General features: G+C 45.8%; 2 protein-coding genes across 9 annotated transcripts in view; one reads left to right on the top strand and one right to left on the bottom strand.

Moving 5' to 3' along the window:
* GLYR1 (glyoxylate reductase 1 homolog) overlaps positions 1-3,474 on the bottom strand; it is a 32,852-nt gene extending 29,378 nt beyond the window's left edge. For 3 of the 8 annotated variants that reach the window (XM_037014854.2, XM_073214532.1, XM_073214530.1), the window contains exons 1-3: positions 3,367-3,469; positions 2,310-2,346; positions 1,321-1,400 (exon numbers count right to left, since the gene is read on the bottom strand). In XM_037014854.2, coding sequence (XP_036870749.2) covers positions 1,321-1,400; positions 2,310-2,346; positions 3,367-3,404 — 155 coding nt within the window. In that variant the 5' untranslated portion in view covers positions 3,405-3,469. Of the gene's footprint in view, positions 1-1,181; positions 1,301-1,320; positions 1,401-2,251; positions 2,347-3,366 lie in introns of those variants that run through there. The other 5 variants (XM_073214531.1, XM_073214533.1, XM_037014846.2 and 2 more) reach the window with 4 other exon arrangements.
* Positions 3,475-3,586: 112 nt separating this feature from the next.
* Positions 3,587-22,326, top strand: part of UBN1 (ubinuclein 1) — a 32,835-nt gene continuing 14,095 nt past the window's right edge. Inside the window, exons 1-10 of the mRNA XM_037014838.2 lie at positions 3,587-4,305; positions 7,916-8,203; positions 11,220-11,306; positions 11,939-12,034; positions 12,387-12,521; positions 13,191-13,294; positions 13,983-14,421; positions 20,446-20,516; positions 21,778-21,907; positions 22,063-22,181. Coding sequence (XP_036870733.2) covers positions 7,955-8,203; positions 11,220-11,306; positions 11,939-12,034; positions 12,387-12,521; positions 13,191-13,294; positions 13,983-14,421; positions 20,446-20,516; positions 21,778-21,907; positions 22,063-22,181 — 1,430 coding nt within the window. The 5' untranslated portion in view covers positions 3,587-4,305; positions 7,916-7,954. The remainder of the gene's footprint in view (positions 4,306-7,915; positions 8,204-11,219; positions 11,307-11,938; positions 12,035-12,386; positions 12,522-13,190; positions 13,295-13,982; positions 14,422-20,445; positions 20,517-21,777; positions 21,908-22,062; positions 22,182-22,326) is intronic.

Raw genomic sequence — 22,326 nt, 5'->3', positions numbered from 1 at the left:
TTGTTCACAGTATCCCCACTGCCTCAAACGCCCTTCTTGTTCCTGCCTATCCAAATTCTATTCATCCTCTAGAGGTGGATTCAAATCCTACCTCTTCTGTCAGCCTTCTTGAACTGGCTGCTCTTCACTGACAGCTCTTGTTCTAGAACCCTTTAATAATGACTTCTCTCGCTCATTCTGCAGATTTTGAATCCCACCTGAAGCGTTTATGACTTGTCACCTGAGTTCCGGGAAGGCAGGGACTGTAACAGTTGCCTTCTTGGAAGTTCCCTTTGGTGGCAGCAATGTGGAGTGTGGCTGCACTAGGAGCATTTGTTTTATGCACCAGGTCAGCCTTTCTTGGGAAATCGTGACATAACTAGAACATTCCCTCTTCCAGAGTGTACCTGGCTCTCACAGCTCTGAGCCATGACTCCCTCAGAATAATGCTATCAAAGGCTACTAGGTGGGTCTGTCACAGAACTGGGGCTGTGTATACTGGTGTGCCTGTATGGTGAAGGTAGACATGACACGCAAACTCTAAACCAGGATGAGCAATCAACGTATAAAAACTCCCGAATGAGTGAAGAACACCATGAGAGATTTTGCTATGGAATACTACTTGTAGAAACATATTTTTTAACCACTAGTAATAAATTAGAAAAATCAGATAGTTTTCAAACCCAAAGCTACATTTTCCTATAAGAATCATAAAATACAACAACTAAAAGAAATCAAACCATCTGGCTGGACCCAAGTAATTAAACTGATGTAATGATGAGAAAGCTTAACAAATCACTAGAAACTCAAGTAAATACACATTCATCACCTCACTATAAGTTATATAACCTATCAAAGAATCTCAAATTAAGAGCCATGGTTTCAACTCTAGGACAGAATTAGTTAAAAAGCTTTACTGTTAGATTATAGTTAGTTTTACAAAAAAGAACAGGATTAAACAATTTAAGACCCTTAAGATCACAGTTTTCACTGTGTACCTCATGCATGAGCCACAATGATAAAGAGCAATCAGAAGAGAACCAAATATGGCCCTTATAAAAAGAACTGCCTGTGGGGTTGAGTAAAGGGATGTGCGAAACTATCTTGCCATGGTTTTCATATTTAGCAGGTGTTGAATCCTAGTCCCACCTGACTGGACATGGTTATTAACCCCAGGACAGTTTATGAAAGAAGAATAGCACCTTTTCTTCGGGTTTGAAGCCAGGATGATATGTTATTTCCAGAGACTGCAGTAATGAACTAAGGTTCCTAAATACTCTCAAAGCATCTCAGACCCAGCAATGTCCAGACAGAAAGTGAGACTTGGTGAGCGCTACTCACTGATCTTCTGTTCCAAAAAACTTCACAAAGAAGCATTTCTTCCCACGTGGTTTCTTCAAGTCCTTGGGTGGATTAACAATCTGGGGAGTAAAAAGGAAAAAAAAGTTTTTTTCCACAGTTCTAAGTTGGGGGGAAAAAAACCAAAAAACCAAAAGGACTATGTCTCAAGAGCACCCAGGGCTTCTGAGACTTTTTTTTACTGAGAATGCATGGCAATGAGCAAATATTCTACAAGTTCCATACAACTAGTATTTAACACAGAGTTCAGTAGATACAGTATCTTCTTTATTGCAGTGGCCCTGTTTTAAGAAAAGCATTTAACACTAAGACCAATGTCATGCCCCTCCAATGTGACCCTGTCATGAAGAAATGCAGAGGATACCCTTAAAAACACATCTATGCAGGGAGAATTGAGATAGGTAACAGGGATAAAGGAGGACAACTGGAAATGCTGTATTATAAAGAGACAGTCTTCAGACATTGCCTGGGCTCTTTGCAAGAATATAAAAACAGAACATTTGGAAAGCTATTATGGATTGCCTCATGCAAAATTTGGAGTGCCAACATTTGCGAAGATGCACTGGAGCAGCACATATGGTAACATGGAAAGATTTAAACTTAGTTGGAACAAAAATACTTTGACTTTTTACTAACCTACATTTAGCTCTCTTCCTGGAGAATTTATTTTCTTTTCCTTTTGTTAAAATTAAGTGTAAAGCTCAGTTCAAATTAGAACTGATTTCCAGGACTAAAGGACTTCACCAAAAGTATATTTGGTTCAAGAAATAAGCATTTGCTACAGATTAAATGACCTAGTTTGTATTATATTGCTTTTTCTAAACAAACTGATACTAGAGAAAAAAAATTCTGAGTGTAATTTAAATAAGCCCAATTTAACTCAATGCTAAAAATTGAGGCAAATGCATCTTACATTCTCCACGTCTTCAAACACAACTTCAGATGTCTTCCTTCAGTAGCAAGACACTCACCTTTCCTGGCCAAGGAGGATACCGGCCTAGTTTTCCCCTAAAGAAAATACAGAGAGTCAGCATTTGCCTTGGAAAAGCCAGGCCATTTCCTTCAACCCATTCAACAAGCGATTTATTTACCTAAATCTCCCACTTACATCCTTAAGTGCGAGAACAAGAGCTGGCAAACTGGAGTTCTTAATCTGGCTTCCACCCCTGGGCCCAAAAGGCCCAAACTCCTTAGAAACGGAATGCAAAATGATATACGTATGTGTGTAAGGTGTGTGCAATACAAAACAACAAAACCGCCAAGAGTCACTTGTCCACAGACTCCCTGTGACGGGGGGGTGTGGGAGTAAAGTTTGCTCTGTAAACACAGACTTCCCCCTACAAAGTCTGGTTTAATTCACCAGGAGAACAGCCCGGCTTTGACAAACGCTAACGTAGCCTTCCTCTGGGTCGAGAACCGGGCTACGCAGCTCGAGGGAGGCGGCGACAGTCAGTTGTCTGGGACACAGAAGTAGACCACGAGCGGTACACAGAAGGCACACATGACTGCCAAGCCTTCGGTTGTAAAGGAGAAGTCCCCCCTCCACTTCTGCGCGGGGAAGGGCCGGCAGTCTGGTTTCGAAAACCCAGGCGGCTGGCCGCCCGCACAGTCGGTTCCATCGCAACGCTGGTTTTGACGAGCTTGCCGGGACGAGCGCCCCGAGGGCTACCCTGCTCTCCCCGTTTCCGAGGAGCCTCAGGAGGACCCCGAGGACCCGGCGTACGCGGGAGGTGCCCGGTGCCAGGAACTCGCTTCTCGGTGGCCGCCGGCGTGCAAGTGCGGAGCGCAGCCTCCCCCGGGCCGCCTCGGCGCGCGAAGCCCGGCTCTCCGTGGCCACCCGCGACCTCAGTCCCCCGGGGCCACACTGGCCCTTCGGCCCGGCGTTGCTCCCAGCGCCGGCACCTCGTCTCGCCTTTTCTCCAGGGCCTGGAGCGCAGAGAAAGGCAACTCTCGGTCTGGCCGCAAACCCCGCGCCTAAGAGAACAGCTCCCCCGCGCAACTCTCTTGGCCCCGGCCGTCCGTACTCACCACACCAAATCGCCGAGCCGCAGACTCACAGCCGCCATCTTACCACCCAACCACCGCCGACGCACGGGCCGCCGGGAACATTAGGTCTCCCCGGCGCCGCCCATTGGAGCCGCCCGGTCACGTGACGGGGGCGGCTGTCACCGGCCACGCCGCTACTCTGTCGTCACCGCGTCCGCCAGGGCTCATTGGCGGACTCAGCGACACGTGACCCGGGCACCGCGGTCTCCGCGCACCGGAGCTCCTGGTCTCCGGTTCGTTCCCCCTCCCTCCGGCTCGTGACAACGAAGCGCCCCAGAGCTCTGGCGGCATCGGCGACAGTGCGGCCGGCCGAGCTGCGTGCGAGAGCCGGCCCTGCGGCCCGCCCCGCACCCGGACCCCGACCTCCAGCCCCTCCCTCGCCCTCGCTCGCTGGCACTTCCGTTACGGCCGTTAGTCCCCGCGGATCCCTCGGCCAGCCGCTTTGCCGCGTCGGAGCTACCCTGACGGACCTCGGCGCGGCCTGGAAGTCAGCCTTCGCCCGGGGCCCGTGCCAGGCGGGCTCTGCGTGACGGCGCCCGGGGTGCGACGCACGGGCCGCCGGGCTTCGGAGTCCGCTTTCTAACGGCCGGCGGCCGGGGAGCGGCTCCGAGCACGCGCTGCAAGTTCTCCCGGGGCGCCAGTGCAGCCCGCCCAGAGGTCCCCAGTTGCTCAAACGACGCGGAACCGGCGTCTCTCCGCTTCCTTCAGCGCCAGCGCGGCGGCACGGCCGACGAGGCTCCCCCGGGCGCGCGGGGACCCGGCCATGGGCCTCGGCGCAGGCCGGCCGCCCGCCGGGAGGCAGAGCGCGGGGACCGGCCGTTAGCAGCGCGACAGCCTGGGCTCCCGGGCCGGCATGAGGACGGCCGCGGGGGGACGAGCGCGGCCCGCGGGGCCGTAGCCTGCGTCGCGCTGGGGACAAAGGTGCGTGTCTGTCGGGACCGGGCTCTCGCCTAAGCCTTGTTGTAGTTTGACACTTTTAGAGAAGTTGGGCGCAGGCTGTTGTGACGACAGGAAGGCAGTTGCCCCGCGTAGCTTCAGTACCTTAAAACTAAACCTTTGATTGGGGAACCCTTGACAGCAGTTCAGCACACAGCGCCCACCCAAACTTCAGCATCCCAGGTTGGAAACAAAATATTTTTAAAGGTCCCAATCACAGTTGTGAACCCCAAGGAGTCTAAACGTTGACCTAACTTAGACTTGAGTTACTGTCTGCTTGACAAGTTGGCGGGTCCACACGCATCTCCCGCAGGCGTTTGGTCACGCAGACTTTAGTTGTTAGCGTTTGTTTGTTTTGTTTTAGCGAATTGGCTCGTCTGCATTCTGGCTTGTCTTTGGAGCTCAGTGTCCCTAAAGTACCTGGAATTACTTTCAGGGACTGTTATGTACTGTTTTGTTTTAAAGACAAGCCGGTAATTTAAAGCATGTTTAAGATTCCAGAAATGTTTTCATAAAATTAAACACGTTGCTAATTTTAAAACTAATTTTTGAGGAATCGAGGGATATTTTAATGACTTGATAAAATGTATCTTGTATCAACATCACAGTGGGCCTAGAGATATTTATCCCTTTGAGTCAGGAACATGTCAAAGACTGTATTGTCTAATATTATCTTGGATGTTGTAGCCAATGCAATAAGACATGAAAGGAGAAAGGAGAAAGATTCCTCATATCTCTGGATGATAGGACAGCCTATTTAAAAAAAAATTTTTTTAAGAGAAAACCATTAAAATAAATGACACTAATTATGAAAGCAGCATACAAAATTCAGCTTTTCTGTTTCACCCGTAAGCAGTTTGAAAATACAATGTACAAAGGATGTATAACAAAAGGTGTACAATTCCTGAGAATAACCTGAGATATAAAAGGAGACTAGCATTTCTTGGATAACATCAGCTAAGGTTTTTTAAGAGGGATTTTTGTGTGTGTGTGTATATACTGTGCTTTTACTTAGAATGATGTTCAACACATTAAAGTTGAGTATTTAAATTCTCAGCTTTTCTGAAGCCTTTTAAGTTTTACAGAATTTTGTTTTCTGTACAAATCTAATTGTATAAAAATAAAACTACTTAATCTTTGACAAAGCTTCAATTAAGGTGCCAATTTAACAGATTAAATTCCCCTAAACAATAAAGTTAAATTTCCTTAAGTGTTTTAAACCATGTTTAAAGATTTATATGCTTATCCTCTCAAATACTTCAAACTTCTAAAACTGTGACCTTATAAACCTAATAGTAAAATCTTTCCAAGGACTTTTGTAAATTTAATAAATGTGTAAATGTAAGGTTCTTTTAAATGCACATTTTCAAACTTGTATTTTCTTAAGCATTTCAAATTAAAATCGTAAGTCTAGTGTCATTAGTATGTCTGATTCTCTTAAATATTTCAAATGACTTAACAAACATCAGTAATTATTATAGAAGTTAACCCAAATCTAATTTATCTATAAGTTTGATTTACTTTATTCTCTAGTCTTATTTCTGTAACATCTCAGGCATGCAAAATCACTTACACAACTTAAGAGAAGCAGTTTTACCATCTAGGTGGATTGAAGTTACAATGTCTAGAATTTGGACCAAGATAAGGTTACATTTTAAAAATTACTTCCTGGACAGGGACAGGGAGGGATCTGTTTGCGGCTTCCTAGATGATCTTCTGCATCCCAGAGGTTAATTTACAGATTCCCTCCTTGTAGTGAGACTTTGCCCGCCCTTATCAGTGGGGGATCTCTAAGCCTTCAGCTTTTCAGGAGGAAATCCGTCACAACCCAGTGCATCCCAAGTGGTCTGGTGGCCCTGAAAATATCTTTTAGAGGAATTTTAACATCTTAACTTCAATGGTGGTCTTTTACACTACCAATCAGTTTTGCTGCTAATTACTTTGCAGCCTAATTGGAATTATTTTAACTCTTCATTGTTAGATATTTTACGCCCTGATCTGTATGGTCTTATAAATCACCATTTTTGCTCATCATAAAAAGAATACACACACACACACACATATATATATATGAAAGTATATGATATATGTAAATCTGAATTGGTTCCATTTATAATTCGTTTATAATCAAAATGAAGTGGGCTTTTTGGGGGGAACTTGTCAAAATTATTCTAAAATTGATTGGAAATAATAAACTGGCTGGGATAGCCAAGTATTCTTTCTTTTTTTGTGTGTGGAGATAAAAAAATTTTTTTAATTAGTTTTATTTTGGTAGCCAAGTATTCTTAAAAGAAAAATAATAAAGAGGAACTTTTAATTCAGGATATTAAAATATACTATAAAAAATTCCAAAACAGTTATGGTACTGGTTGAAGACTCTCTAGATACTAGTATAACAGGATGGATTTCAGAAATAGACCTTAAGGTATCTAAGATGTTACTGTCTGATAGAGGCCAAATCAGGAGAAGACAGGTTATTTGGTGATTGATGCTGGGAAGAAGCCAAGTTAGAACCTCACCTTCCACCTTACAGTAAATCCAACTTGCGTTCAAGAGTTCAACATGAAAAATAAGTTTAAATTTCTTTCATCATACCTCACTTTAAGCAAAATTAAACAGTAAACAAAACAGGAAAAAGTACTTGTAAGAGGTATGACAGGCATTATGTATCTGTAGTATGTCAAAAGCCCTTACAGATCAACAAAGCCACATTTTTCAATGATAGCCTTAATGCTTTACATTTATGTTGCTTCTATCATTTTCTCTATACAAATAAGGCTGGAATGAATAACCTTACATATCTGTCATTGTAGAAAGTTTGTTTATACCTGAATGTGAGTTTAAAAAAGCAGGACATAAAATTATACACAAAAATTAGGACACAAAAATATGTATAGTATATATTTGCTTAATTATGTTCTATAAACCCTTGGAATTTTTTGGGGTTCACAGTCTATTCTGACCATCCCAAGCAGCTTTGAAGGTCTTTGGCATATGATAATTTCATCCAGCCAAAGCCCAAGTTTGTGTGGTGAGAGACTGGTGTGTTAGGAAATGAACGTAGCCACAGTCCTCCTGAGACACTGGTTTTTACTTATCCCAGGATAGGCAGTGCCTTCTGTGAGCTTATGAAAACTGTCATTGTGAAGATTGGCCCTAAATGAAAACAAATTGTTGATCATGAAAATACAGACATTGAGGTCTTAAGAAAGAGATTGTTCTCAGCCAGAAAAAAAAAATAGTCCTGGTTAAATGGAATGAAAATATTCTCTAGTGGTCTTTGCAGTTTTGAGGAATTCTCAAAGCTCTGTCAGCATGGATTCTCTGCTGTCAGGGATCTAGTACCTACACATAGAAAAACAGACTGGAGGAAAGTATGCTGAACTCTAGCTCTGCGTGACAGGATTTGGGATGATTTTAATACAAAAAATTTATATTTAAGATGAATAGTATGTAAGCAGAAAAAAAGTAAATGGTAATTAAAATGATATTTCTTGATGAAATCCTTTTAAATTTAAATCTATATTATAACTAAATGGAAAAAATTATTTTTGTCACCTTGGTTTAACCTGGCCCTTCTTTTCAATGTTAACAGAAGCCATGCAGTGACACCCGCTAAGACTTGCTGGCAGCCATGTCGGAGCCCCACAGGGTCCAGTTTACCTCCCTGCCAGGTTCTCTGAATCCTGCATTTTTGAAGAAATCCCGGAAAGAGGAGGCTGGGGGAGCAGAAGAGCATCAAGACGCTGAGCCGGCCGCAGCAGCCGTTCGGATCACACTCACCCTCTTTGAGCCGGATCACAAGCGCTGCCCAGAGTTTTTCTACCCAGAGCTGGTGAAGAACATCCGAGGGAAGGTGAAAAGCCTTCATCCTGGAGACAAGGTACACGCCCAGTGGCCCCAGACCTAATGCGCGGGGTGGCGTGTACAAGTGGGACTTCAGGGGGGTGGGCAGGACCAGAGGCTTTGGCTGCCCCACGATCTAGGCACTCAGCCCAAAGTAATGCCAAGGATTGCTGGATTCGCTCATGGCATGAAAGGATAGAATTATTTCTAGAACCAGTCTCATGCTTTATGCTAGAGAAAACATAGGGTGCAACCAGACTGATTTGAATTACAGCTAATTAACATTAATAAACATGGAAGTTTTTTATACCAAGGCTATACTTGTCAGGTGTAAATGTGACCAGTCCCTGGCTATCCCACACTGTAATTTCATGCTGGAGGTTTTTCTTTTCCAAGGGAATCTCACTACTTAGTTTAAGGGCAGACAAAAAAGACACTGACTGCTCAGCTCTTCTGAACAGTGATATTCTGGATAATTTCTTTACCTGGAATGCTAGAAGCCTCTTTTTGGGGGGTTTTGTGTGCGTGTGTGTGTGTGTGTTTATTTTTTGCTAGAATTGGGTTGTAGCCTTTAGGGCTTCTGAGAATCAGATTTCTAAATGTTTTTTGAATGATGTATTTATTTTACTGGCAGATTTGTTTTACTTTTTAGTATGGAACTTTTCAAACATGCAGAGAATAGTATAATAAGCTCCACCTGCCCATCACCAGTTTTAACTATTACTGATGTTTTGGCAACTTAATAATATGGTAGAAAATTTTTACAGACTTGTACTGAGTTATGTAAGAAAAGTGCACGTATGATAAATGCACAGCTTGATGGATTTTCACAAATTCAACCCCCCTGTGTAACCTGCATCTGGATTATAAAGAAGGGCATTTTCCAGGACAGCAGAAACTCTCTTCCTGCCTCCCAAAATGCTACCCTGACCCTCACGCGTGACTACTGTCCTGATTTCTAACAGCTTAGATTCAGTCTGTGCATTTTTATGTTATACAGATGGACCCATACAGTATGAACAGAGATCAGGGGAAGTGCATAAGCATCTACTGTATGGCTGTGAGCCGAGTGAGGCTCTGAGGGGAGGGTTAGTAAGGTCCCACCCCTGCAGCCTTTTTGTCTCTGGAGTGGCTCCTGATAAGATGGGGGTTAGTTGAGCTCTCAGCTCCCAGGGTCCTGAGGGGGGACTGCGGTCATGGAGGTGTGATGGCCGGCGCTCCTTCAGTCTGACTTACCATTTTGCTGTTTGGGGTGAGCAGCTTTGGTTAGAGGAATTACCCATTTGTCTTTGCTCAGATAAAAATGTGTTTCCTTGATTAAGATCTGATTGGCTGAATGGAAGCCAATAAACCTGTGCCAGGGGTCAACCTGTTACATAAGGGCCAGTGAGCAGGATGAGAAAAAATAATTTCAAAGCCATTCACAATCCCTTTTCCAAAGTAGGAATAGGATCTTCTTCCTTAAAAGAAAGAGAAAATAACAGGGATTGGTTAAAGTATGTATATATGGGCCCAAACCAAATCAGTAGATCAAACGAAATTAGAACTCCAGTGCTCTGATTTCACCTTTTTTGTGGGGGGGTCCAAATGCAGAAAAATGCATGGGCATATGCAGAGAATTTTGGATCCAGTTTCAGAGGACTCACTCCTGACCTTCAGAGTCAGAACTCCTGAATGGTTGCGTCCCCTCTGCAGTGTTCAAAGTACAATGTAATGTGACACATTCATGTAGTAATTCATTTAGCATATATTTCTTATAATGTGAAGGCACTGTGTTCGACACCGAAGACTGTGTAAAGATAGAGGGGAATCTGGCTGTCCCAGCCTCAGAGGAACTTTCAAAACTTTCAATCTTACAGATATTTTGGAATTATACCAACACAGGTAACAGGAGTGGCAATTGTTTAAATCTGATACAAATACAGGCCCTTGAGGGCTTGGACAGAGGAGAGCTTACATCCCGGATGCTGTGTTTGGAGAGAGCTGAACCTTCATACATTCAGGAAATAGTAGTTATTAGATGACAACTGTTTGTAAGACATGAAGGAGTACACATTGAATCCAACAAAGTTCTAGATTGGTGGGATTTCTTAAAATTATTTTAACTGCTTAAGTTATATGTGATCATTATAAAAAATTAGCACGCACTTTGAAGGTTACCCATTTGCGGCACTTAGATTGTATGCATGTCCTATGATACCCTGTTCTGCATTACGGTAGGAGGTGGATAAGAGTCCTGTTTTCAAACAAGCATCTAATCTTTAGTGTTTTGACCTACTCTAAAGTCTTAAACGTACATAGTACAGGCGTCTCTGATGAACATTCCTTGCCAAAAAAGCTTGAAATCCAGCTCTGGAAAATTTACTTGATAAGAAAAATGCAAGAGAAAGTTGATGGAGTAGAAATAATCTTTGGAAAACTACAAAAATATTTGGAATGAATGTTGAAGTTGGGAGAAAAGAAGAGACTACCGATCCTTTGAGATCAGCCTCTAAGGAAAGGGAATGCCACGGACCTGGGTTTGACTTCTGGTGGTGCCGAGAGAAGTGCCAGTTCATGCCACTCTTCCAACCAGTAAGGCAGAACAGCGCCCCAGAACTTGCCTAAGCTCAGCGGGTTCTTAGCCTCCTTGAGCAATTGGCTGCTTGGAAAGTCTGGTGGAGCCTGTGAGCCCCTTCTCAGAATAGTGTTTTTAAATGTATGAAACAGCTTTTCCTGGTTACAGAGGAAACCAACTCTGTTGAAACACTGTTCTGCCCAGGCTGTGTATTCCTGACCGAAGGCCTTTGTCTTATTTGGAGCCCTGCAGGACAGTGGTATGGTGGGCGACTGCGGGCATGTCGTCAAGTTGTGTTGAATTACATGAATGGAAATTTTACTTTCTTAAATGCTAAGGTAAACACTGATGGGTGGCAGCATGTGTTCTATCTTGGCTCTTCTGAAAAAGTTGTTTTATTATGGAGCTTATAGGTGTTGAGTAGTCAGTGAAGGTGCTGTGAATAGTATTGTGAAATTTTTTTGTGACTTATTTTTGTGGAATCATTTCTTCACAGAAGAAAGATATCTCGGATCCTTTCAATGATGAAGAAAAGGAAAGGCATAAAGTGGAGGCCCTTGCCCGGAAATTTGAAGAAAAATACGTAAGATTTCTATCTTGGGCAACAATACAACATCACTGGGTAGGAGAGGTTTCCAGATTATTTCCACGTTTTTTTAGTCAGTTATCATCGAAACAAGCATAGAGCTTAGAGAGAACAGAATGCAGTTATCGAACAAATACATTAAGGTACAGAAAATGCATGTGGCAGGAACTAGTGTGTAGAGCTAAATGGATGAATGAAAAAGAAGGGCCTTTTACCCCAAGAATTTATCTTTGGAATAAATGTTCTGATACAAACATATGAATCCATTTAGTTCCTTCTCTGTCTCAGGCCACTTTATGCAGGTAGAAATCTGTTCTATTTTAGAAAGTCTGCAGGGAAGGAGGTTTTGGGGTGTGTGGGTGACTGTTCCTGTGCTGTACAGCCCTTAGTCACTAGGTAATGAGTTCAAGACGTAATTCTGTGTATTAAAAAAGCTGTGACATTAGACTTTTGTGGTATTTGTTGAGAGGCTAGATCGGTTATTTTGCGTATTTACGGAGTTTAAGACAATTTTCTGTAATAAAAAGAGCTGTGACCTTAAACTTAAAAATTTGTTGAGAGAGTAGATTGGTTATTTTGTGTTCTTACCATAGGTAGAAAAAAAGCATATGATCTCTTTTAAATTACAGGGTGGGAAGAAACGTAGAAAAGACCGAATACAGGACCTGATTGATATGGGGTATGGTTATGATGAATCGGATTCCTTCATCGATAACTCCGAGGCGGTAGGTACTCCGCGGGAATGCCCCGTCTGGGAGCCGCCTCAGCCTCGCTCCTACCTGATGGCGGCCCGGAGGCGGCGGGTGGGGTCGGAATGGGCGTGCCTTCCACCGGAGGGAAGCTTCTGGAGAGCAAGGGACACCCCTGACCAGGGCACTGGTTCCTTCACTGGAAATGACGACCGTATCTGTCCAGACCCTTCTGGCCTGGACTTCTGTGACTGACCAGAAGCACGCCTTAGCCTGCTGTCTGAAACGTGGCAGGGGAACACAGCCATTCCTGCTCTGTCGGGATCCCCGGGGCGCCTTCGGGCTGCTGCACCAGTCTTGGGGCTGACCTTTATTCTTCCCCCTTCAGTATGATGAGCTTGTGCCCGCTTCTTTGACTACGAAGTATGGAGGATTTTACATTAACTCGGGAACCCTGCAGTTTAGACAGGCATCAGAATCTGAGGATGACTTCATTAAAGAAAAGAAGAAAAAATCCCCAAAGGTTAGAACGATGCTTGCATTTGGCTCTCAGAGCGCTTTCTCACGTGGCCGCGTGGGGTCAGTAGGGGACTTGCCAGCTCACTGCCCGCTCAGGGCGGCTCAGGAGGTTGGCGGGAGGTGTGGCAGGGCCAGGATGGGCTGCTCTCTCCCCGCCCTGTGCCCTGCTGGGGCCGTGGACCTGGAGGTCTTGGTCGTCGTGCCCGTGCCTGTGTCCCAGCGGGCTCCGTGGGGATTCCTTTCTGGAGGTGGCCTCAGGACAGGGCCGAGCACAGTGGGGGTGTCTGGTGTGGGCGTTCGCACCAGCCCTGCCGTGTCTCCTCTGTGGACATGTGGAGGACTTCAGTTCCCAGGGCTGCCACTCCAACGAAAGCAAGTAGCCTTAAGATACGTTTATTCTGAAATCTACTTACCACTGCCTGTGTGTTTGGAATGAGAGGCAGGGCCCGCCTGCAGCTCATTGGAACCAGAAAGGCTGCAGGCCGCAGGGCCTCTTGCCCAGGGCGCTTCCGGAGACCGCGTCGGTGGGAATGCGGCGCGATCTGCTGAGGGCGGCCTGAAAGCTGTGTCCGTGCAGGAGCTGACGGCCCTCGGGATGTGTGTCCCTGCCGGGCAGCGCACCTGCTCCCTGAGTTAGGGGGCTGTGTAACTGTGCCTTGTCTTTACTTCTCAGAAGCGGAAGTTGAAGGAAGGTGGTGAGAAGATAAAGAAGAAGAAAAAAGATGACACTTATGACAAGGAGAAGAAATCGAAAAAGTCCAAGTTTTCCAAAGCCGGGTGAGAGGCAGCAGCTTCTTTGCTAGGATAAAATCTAAACTGTTAGGGCAGGACACCTGGGAGCTGACTCACCCGCTTCCTCACAGCTTCAGGAGAGGCAGCAGGGCCTGGCTTTCGGTCCCCCTTGCGCCTCCGTGGTGCCACTGTGGGCAGAGTCAGCACCGTCATGTGTGTGTCAGGCCTCCAGAGTTCTCTGTGCCACTGTCCGTGCCGGCAGCCGTCTGCCGCTGTGACTGCTGGTGTTCCGGGGGCTCTTGGGCACCCCCCTCTGCCCCGGTTCTCTGTCTCTGCTCTTCCCCTTCGTCTCCTCTTCTCCCGCTTTCTCTGCCTCACCCGGTCTCACCCCAGCTGCCCTCCGAGTTGCTGCTGCTCTCGGCCGCTCCTGCTTTCTCCCTTTAAATATTTTTCTTGTCCCTCCTTTTACTTCAGCCTGGCAGTGGTTTTTAAAACCCATTGGATATGTAGCGTTTTGTGACACTCTTTTGCTAACCTGTATTAAATCTCAAGCTTTGGTCCCAGCAAGAAGGAGCGTCATACGCCGAGAGGAGGGAGGAGTGCCGGGGTGGACCTGGGACGGAGGTTCCCAGAGCCCCCCGGAGCCCGTGGCGCTGGGGGCAGGGCAGTCCCTCGTGAATTTCCCTTTTGAGGTGCACTAGGGCCTTAGTAACCAATCCCTCTTTGCTTGCAGCTTCACGGCCCTCAATGCCAATAAGGAGAAGAAGAAAAAGAAATATTCCGGGGCTTTGAGCGTTAAAGAGATGCTGAAGAAATTTCAGAAGGAGAAGGAGGCTCATAGAAAGAGGGACGAAGAGCATCAGCCTGCAGCGGTCTTGGCGGCGGAAGCTCAGGGCCTGCGGGAATTGGAGGGCGCCTCTGACCCCTTGCTCTCTCTCTTCGGCTCTGCTTCTGACAACGACTTGCTCCAGGCGGCCACTGCCATGGACTCGCTCACTGATTTGGACTTGGAGCAGCTGCTCAGTGAGTCTCCAGAAGGAAGCCCCTTCCGTGATGTGGACGATGAAAGCGATTCCCTTGGGGTGGGACTGGATCAGGAATTCAGGCAGCCCTCTTCCTTCCCCGAAGGCCTGCCTGCACCCCTGGAGAAGCGCGTTAAGGAGCTGGCTCAGGTACGGTGACGCAGAGTGGCTGGGTTTTCCTGGAAGTGGTTTGGGCAGATTGACGCTGGTTCTGCACCGCATGAAGCTGGCTGCCCAGAGCAACCCTTAGTGAGTTGGCAGTTGCAGTGTAAGCTTTTCCAAGTCTCTCTTCTCATCCCAAGTGAGGAAACAGTATAAGCTTTGCCCATCAGGCATCATTCATTTTAGGTCTTCTGTGATTCTTTAATTTCTGGAAAATTCGCTTTCTTCTGGGGAGATTTTCTCTTTACATTTTCTGCCTGGCAGTTCTTTTCCCACAGAGTATCACTCCTTTTGTGCGGTAGACCAGCACTAATGTTGGCAACAGGCAGCTGAGACAAAGATCCATCTTTTTTGCAATCCTTTAAAGGTTTTGAAAATTCACCAAAGTTTGCAGACCTGTGTTACCCCTAGAGTATATGCTTACTTGCCACTGGATTTTAGTTGCTCCCTGGACTTGCACATGACCAACGTTAGGTTGTGATAATCTGTGATAAACAAAGAGGAGCTAAACCTTAGAATGCTGTCTTGTGCCCATTAAAAACAGTGACAACCATCAGGATACAGTAGCCAGCAGCCCTTGGGGGCTGATCCCCGGAGTGCCGAGAACTGTCAGTCGGTGATCTCTTACTGTCCGTAAACCAGGCACAGGTTGTTAGGATGCCATTAAGCTTTTTGTTGAAATGACGTTTTACTCAGGCATCATAACCTAAAATGTGACTCCAGTGGCATTTATTTCCTCTAGCTTAAGTTTTAAACAACTGATTTCTCATAGGATTTCAGAATAACTGCTATGTATCAATTATGTACCCCTTTAGGGCAGGGTAAATGAACTGTTAACCACTGCTACAAATGATTTTCTCACTTCCAGAACTGCTTGAGCACAACATATGAAGTAAATCCAATGTCTTTTTCAGATCTCTGGTTCATCCTCATCAGCCCGTATGCAGTATTCTCTTTGAATGCAATGATTTAACTGAACTGCACCACATCAGGGATTCAGAATGTATCTTAATGAGACGTCAAGGTGGAAGTAGTTGAGTCTGAAGTTAGCTGCTGTTTGAGCACACTGTCCTGTGTTTGCTCTCAGAATTTATGTTAAAAACACATTGTTCCTTTATTCTTTTCAATCCTCTGGTTTGTAATCAAATTGTTTTGTAGCTCCTGAAAGTCTTGTTACGTGAATTGAGTAAGATACATGTGGCAGTAGCCTGGTTGTTTTTTAGAGAAGACTTGAAACAGTTATTTGGAGGTGTCCCTACTGCTACCACAGGTTGTGTTCTAGTCTCATAATTTACACTCCTTATTTCATTTTCTTGGGAAATATGGACAAATTTAGTGGAAACAAAGTGACATAACATGAAATAGCATTGGGTGTAATTCAAGAAAGCCTCATTTTTGGATGGGCACTTTGAGCAAACCATCCTCCTGCAGTGATTGACAAGTCTTGGTTATTGGGCACGATGGAGATAGGGCTCAGGATCCCATAGATAAGGTAGGCTTGTAGCCTGGTGGGGAGGTGGTGGTGACCAGGAGAGATGTACTGGCTTGAAAACGCAATGTTCAAATGTGACATTGATACTTTAGTTATTACCTGGCCTTTCTCCTCTAACAACCTTAAGAAACTTTGGGAAATGGTGTGGAAAGTGGGAATTACCCATCATACCACCAATCCGAAAACAGTTTGATTTACATACCCCCTTCTAGCCTTTGTGTATATGCTCTTATACAGTTGTAACTATAGTTGTGAATAATTGTTTCTTGCTTTCTTTGCTTAATAGATTTTATTGTAAAGCCCTCATCAGTTTTAATGGTTGCATGAAAAAGAAGGCTTAGTTTGGAAAATTACTTAATGCCACCCCAGAGGACCCCCAGGTGCCCCATTCCCACTGGCCTGTGCTGTGTGCACGAATATTCTAGAGAATAGTCAGAATCTGCTGGGAAAGAGAGTCTTCCCAGGGGAAGATGCTTTGTATACAAAAATTGCACATAATTTCAAATCCATACACGGATATTTGGATCCTTAATAAGGAGCCCTGTCCTCTATCTTGAACTGGACATTGCATTTTAAAATTTAAATTAAACTTGATGTATATAACATTAGCAGTGTTATGTGTTTGTCACTTAATTTTTCACTCTCCTTATTTTTCTTTTTTTCCCCCTCTTAATTTCCTTTATAAAAAGATTGTTTAGATTATAAATCCTCACCCTAAATGATACGGGTATCAGTTTCTACTTTTATCTGAAAAACGACCCAAAATTTAGTGCTTCAGTTAGCGATTCATTTCTCCTTACTGTGGGTTGGCTGGGCAGCTCCTCTGCGGGCCCTAAGTGGGCCCGCTCAGCTGGCAGGTTGGCTGGGTGCTGGGACAGCCGGGAAGGCGAGGAAGGAGAGACCTGTCCCTCAGTCTTCCAGCCTGGGCTTCTTCAGGGCACGGCAGTCTCAGAGCAACGTTTCAAGGGAAAGAAGTTGGAACCCACAAGGCCCTTAAGGTCCAGCCTTAATAAGCTGTATGCAGCGCCTCCCTGCTGCCACGCTCTTGGTAAAGCAAGTTGCAAGAGCAAACCAGGCTCGCGGGTTGAGGACCTGGAGGCCACCCTTCTGCAGGGAATGCATGTGCTGGGCGGGGAGGCAGCTGCTGTCCCACCACAGTCCACGTACAGCCTACCACACAGTCTGCCACCGTTTATAAGCAGATTCTAATCCGATGTACACTGATCCCTTAGGGGAAAATTTTTCCTGTGGGAAGCAACAGTTGGATTTCCCTGCTAACTAGATGTGACACTTAAAACTTAAAAAAATATCTACTTGAAAGTGTGTGTATGTTAAAGAGGGTCATCTTGGTGGGAGCCCAGGCAACATTTACAGTTTGCTTCTCATGTTAGCCCTTTTTTTTTCATTTCTTAACTGCTTTGTATTGTACATTTTTATGGGCTTCAGGGAATCCAGTGATTTGATTTGATGGCCTCACTCTGTCTTCTCTCAGTTACCGCACCTTCATTGTGTCTCTGTGTTGGGGTTTGAGAGCTCAGGTGCGGCACTCCCCAGGTCACCGTCTTAATGTAGTTTGTCAGCTTCCCAGCCTGGTCTGTACAGATGACACAGGTCTACTCGGTCGAGAATTAAACGGTAACAATAGTAGGAGTAGCAAAGAAGCAGAGGCCGCATGCCACGCGCCCCTGTACCTGCTCACCGCGTGCCCTCCTGTAGAGACAGAGCCCCTGCCTCCCAAAGCCAGGGAGGTGTGGAGCCAAGAAAAACACAACCTTGAAACTGTTTGATCTTTTTTAAAAAGAAAACCAGGCTAGATTTCATTCTGTTCAGCAAAAGCAGAAATAGTCTAAAAGGTTCTGACCCAGGTGCTGAAAGGCTGTAGATGGTTTTTCCTAAAATACATAAAACTGCTCATTAAGAGGCTGTTGGAAATACTGTGAATCAGCATGATAGGGCTGTTTGGCTTGACTACATTTCCTGTTAATCTAGGATTGACTGCTTTATGTAATTCCTTGGGCAAGGGTGTCTCTTAGGGTTGAGGGACCTCATTTATTTCTGGAAGACCGTTAGATGTATATCCAATTACTCTTCTAATTAGATTTATTTTAAAAATACATCACTTGACTAATTATCTTCAGTATAAAATCAGACTCTCAAGAGATACTGTGTACACAATTCAAAAGGCGTCAGGAAAAAAAATCTTTAAAAAAATTATATAGCCAGACAACCTCTGAAATATTGAAGAAATGGCTGATATCTCAAACTAAATTTGACTGGAAACCCAAGCAGTTGATGGGTCTGACAAAGAGCGGGGCATTTGAAATACATGTTAGTTAGACTGAATTAACATTAAGGTACCTATCTGGCAGTGTGTAAGCTTAAGCGAAAAAACAATGACTGTCTTTTTCGGTAAAACTAAAACACTTCCAGCACATTAAAAGTGCCAGGGCAGAACGCTGAATCCTTCTGAAAGTGTAAGAAATTGGCTGATGACTGGGTTAAGTCATCCCCTTTATTTCTTCCGTCTGCGTCCATCCATTTCACCCCCTTTCCTGTTGTGCCTCTGTGCGCCCCTCAGCCCAAGGATCTGCAGAAGCTTGAGTTTTGCGTATCAACTCTGCAAGTTACGTTTGGCTGCTCAGTACTAAGCTTCTCCTCCTCTGGTTTGCATTCTTTCAGTGATACCTGTTCATTTGGCCATTCAGCCGACATTGGCTAAGCATCTATTATGTGATAGGCGGCTGTGGGAAATAAATCGATGCATATGATTGAGTTCTTGTTTTCCATGAGCTTGGTCTATAAATGGACCAGTAGACATGTAAACAACTGGCTATAGGTCAGAGCAGAGTGACAATAAACTATGATGTTTGGATGGTCAGGTAGGTGGTCAAGTAGACAGCCGGACTTGAGCAGGTAAAAACGAAGCCCTAGGTGGTGGCCCATAGGAGTCGAACTGGAGGCAGCAGGCTTAGCCAGCTCACAGCAGAGGGGGCCTCACAGAAAGCCAGGGCACAGCTCCCTGGACATGTGGCGGAGGTGGGAGCTGCAGTGCGTTGCTGGCTGTGGGAGGTCCTGGAGGACCCCGAATGCCATGTGAAGGAGTTTGGGTTTGATTCTGGACTTGGAAGGAGCTGCTGAAGAGCTTTAAGGAAGGGAGAGGAAGGATCTCAGAGAAACTGTGCTGTTGTTGGAAGTAGGGGGCAGGAGAGGAGGAGCAGCAGCTGGCGAGTTTGGTTTTGGGTGAGTTCAGTTTGCATACCACAGGGTCATCCATTCAGAGACAACTGGACATTCCGACCCAGAGCTTAGAAAAAGGGTTTGGGGCCAGAGGTTTGGATTTGAGAGACCTACATACACTCCTGTTGTCTTGGAGCTGTGAAGGGGAGGAAGTCGTTGGGAAAGGGGGGCTCTAGATTGAGCCTTGGGGCCCGCCTGTAGTTCAGTAGCGAATGGAGGCGATGGAGAGTCAGCGGTGGCGGGTAGTCATCAGTGCCTGCAGTTTCAGAGGGATTGATCGGGATCCATCAATTCACTCTAGACAATCACCTGAATTGCCCTTGTTTGCCATCATCATTGTGTATCAAGCCTGGTTTCAGAAATTGTATTTTTCCTAAAGCCTTTGGGCCGGCAACTCTTGCATTTAGATCAGTGGTTCTCAAACTTCTCTGCATATTAGAGTCTCCAGGGTTACTTTTAAAGAATACAGATTCCTGGGCCCCATCCCCAGAGGCGCTGCTGTGATCGGTCTAGGGTGGGGAAAGTACCAAGCAATTCCAGTGTACAGCCACATAGGAGAAGGGTTTGCTTTCTGACCTCTGCGTTCGGTGCCTTGGCTGACTGCTATGGTTGCTATAAAGGCCCCCATGCTTACCACCCGGAGTGTTCTCATGGGAAGCCAAAGACTGTAGCAGCCTCCTGTATATCTTGTGTTAATAGGTAGTAAGGTGTGTTAGTCATTCAAATGGTCTGGGTAATAGAGAGTTTGCGATAAACTGTAGATGGTAAATTTTCAAGGAATTACGCAGTCTTTAAATACTAACATAGCTCTTGATTATTCATTCATTTCCTTTGTTCATTTATTCATCGCAGTGGATAAAAGCCTTCAAATCTTGCAGGTTTGTTGACATTTGATTGTCTTTGTATTGTAGATGTATGGAAGTTCCAACTCGCAGTTGAGATGAGAGTGCTGGTCGTGGGAGTCAGCTAGCTGGCTGAGTCAAATGCGTCATGATTGCTCTGACTCTGCGGGATTTTCTTTTATGTGATTGTTGTTTCAAGTCCAGGAAAGAACAGACAGTCCATGCGTGCTTCAGCAGCACTTGAAAAGAGTTGGCTGTCCCATTTCTGGAGCATGTAGTGATCCTAGGTGAACTTAACCTGGGAGCAGGGCCGAGCAGGGAGGGGCACGGTGAGGATTCCGTGGGCCGGCGTCTCTGTAGGGACTGCTGCGCTTATGCCTGTGGGTTGAGGGCTGTGTGGGGAAGCTGCACTAACGGATGTCACTGTCTGCCGTGCACCAGGCTGCCGGGGCTGCTGAGGGGGAGAGCAGACAGAAGTTCTTCACCCAGGATATTAACGGCATCCTCTTAGAGTGAGTATCTTCTGTCTCTTTGTATCCGCTGTTTGCATGCCTGGGTTGAGCAGGCCAGGGGAAATGAGAGTATGATGGGGCGAGCTGCATAGAGAGGACCACCAACGAGATGAAAAAGATTGGTTTTTATTGTTGTTCTTTTTAAGAAATGGGTTGGGTACACCAAATATTTGTCTCCAGGAAATGACATGTTATTAGAATGCTGTATATAACAGTTACAGCCAGTTGAAAGAAGACTTCTCGGCAAAGATGAGATGAGACAACAGAGAAGGTGTCGCTTGCCTGTCTCTTGAGGGCCTGGAAAAATCAGAGACAGCTTGGTGCAGCCCCAGGGGCATGCACTCTTGGGGTGCTTCTCAGCATACCTGGTCTTTCTCTTGCTCTCACTTCTGCTCCCAGGGCCAGTGTCCATCGTCTGGTAGCCCTCCTCCCAGATACCTGAAACTCTGAGACACCGCACTGTATTAATCGGGCCTAAAAGCAAAACAGCCGCATGTATAAATCCAAACCAGGCGCTTTGCCTCTGGCTCTCCAGTCCCGTCAGCTTCTCTTGCAGTTGCATCACATAACAGAGGAAGCTTCCTGCTCAACAACTGGGGATTTTTCATGTGTAAGAACGGTGGACTTGGGAGTATTCTAGCAAATGACCTTGCCTGGCCAGGTTCGGGACTGGCCCCTTGGGTCAGGAAGCCAGGGCTGTGGAGAGCACCTGAGGGTCAGCACAGATGGGAGATTTGTGTCAGAGAAGCCTGCTGGGCCATACCGAATGCAGAGCGCCTAGGGCTGAGTATTGTTCTGCCCATCCAGACGGGGACGCTGGAGGGGTGAGGATTTCCTTGACCTCATCAGGGATAGAACTGGGAACTGGGAAGAAAGGAAACAATGCTGGGAATTACTTCCTCTCAACCCCAATAACTCAATAATTTCCCATTTTGAAAGCTTTTATGTTTTCTTCATTTATGAAGTTTAGTTACTTCAGGGCTTCTTTAGGGCTCTGTTTCCTTGACTACCTTTGACTTGGTCTTGCCTTTCACCTAAGGGCCTTAACTGTGTTACTAGCCAAGTTGATCAGGTTTAGGAGTTCTTGTTTGGTGACTGCTGAAGATCTGTTGCATTGGTCACTACAGTTACATTGTGCGACCGACGAGTTAAGGTTTGACCTGCTCTCGGCGCCTAGCTTTCTTCTCCGTGTTTGGTTACCTAATGACAAGAGCTGCTTCAGGGAGCTGCTGGCCACTGATAGCTCTGTTCTGTTCTCCAGCATAGAGGTGCAAACTCGGGAGCTGAGTGGCCACGTCCGTTCTGGGGTATATGCCTATCTTGCTTCATTCCTGCCCTGCAGTAAGGACACGCTGGTCAAACGTGCTAGGAAACTTCACCTCTATGAACAGGTGGGTGAAACTGGAGTGTAGCCCCTTGGCTCTGGGTGCAACAGAGGGGGCAACGGAGTCTTTACAGATGCCACTGCTGCTGCTGCTCCGCCTCTGCATGGTCTTTCCAGTAGTGTGTCCTCAGGAAACCTTACAGTACGTGCTACTCTCTGCAGGGGGGGCGTATGAAGGAGCCTCTCCAGAAGCTTAAGGAAGCCATTGGCAGGGCGATGCCTGAGCAGATGGCCAAGTACCAAGATGAATGCCAGGCACACACACAAGCCAAGGTTGCCAAGTAAGTGTGTCCTGTCACTTGCTGTGGCATCACCCTCTTGCCTCTTCTCTGTGTCTCAGGTCACTTATTTTTCCCAGTGACACTCTTAGCTCTTCTTCAGCATTTTGACCTTCTTATCTGAGAAGTCCTGGGGGTGTGGGGAGGA

The sequence above is a fragment of the Manis javanica genome, chromosome 10 (genome assembly GCF_040802235.1).
Source record: "Manis javanica isolate MJ-LG chromosome 10, MJ_LKY, whole genome shotgun sequence".
Lineage (NCBI taxonomy): Eukaryota > Metazoa > Chordata > Mammalia > Pholidota > Manidae > Manis > Manis javanica.
Note: the sequence above shows the minus strand (reverse complement) of the source record. Positions and strands in the feature narration are given on the sequence as shown.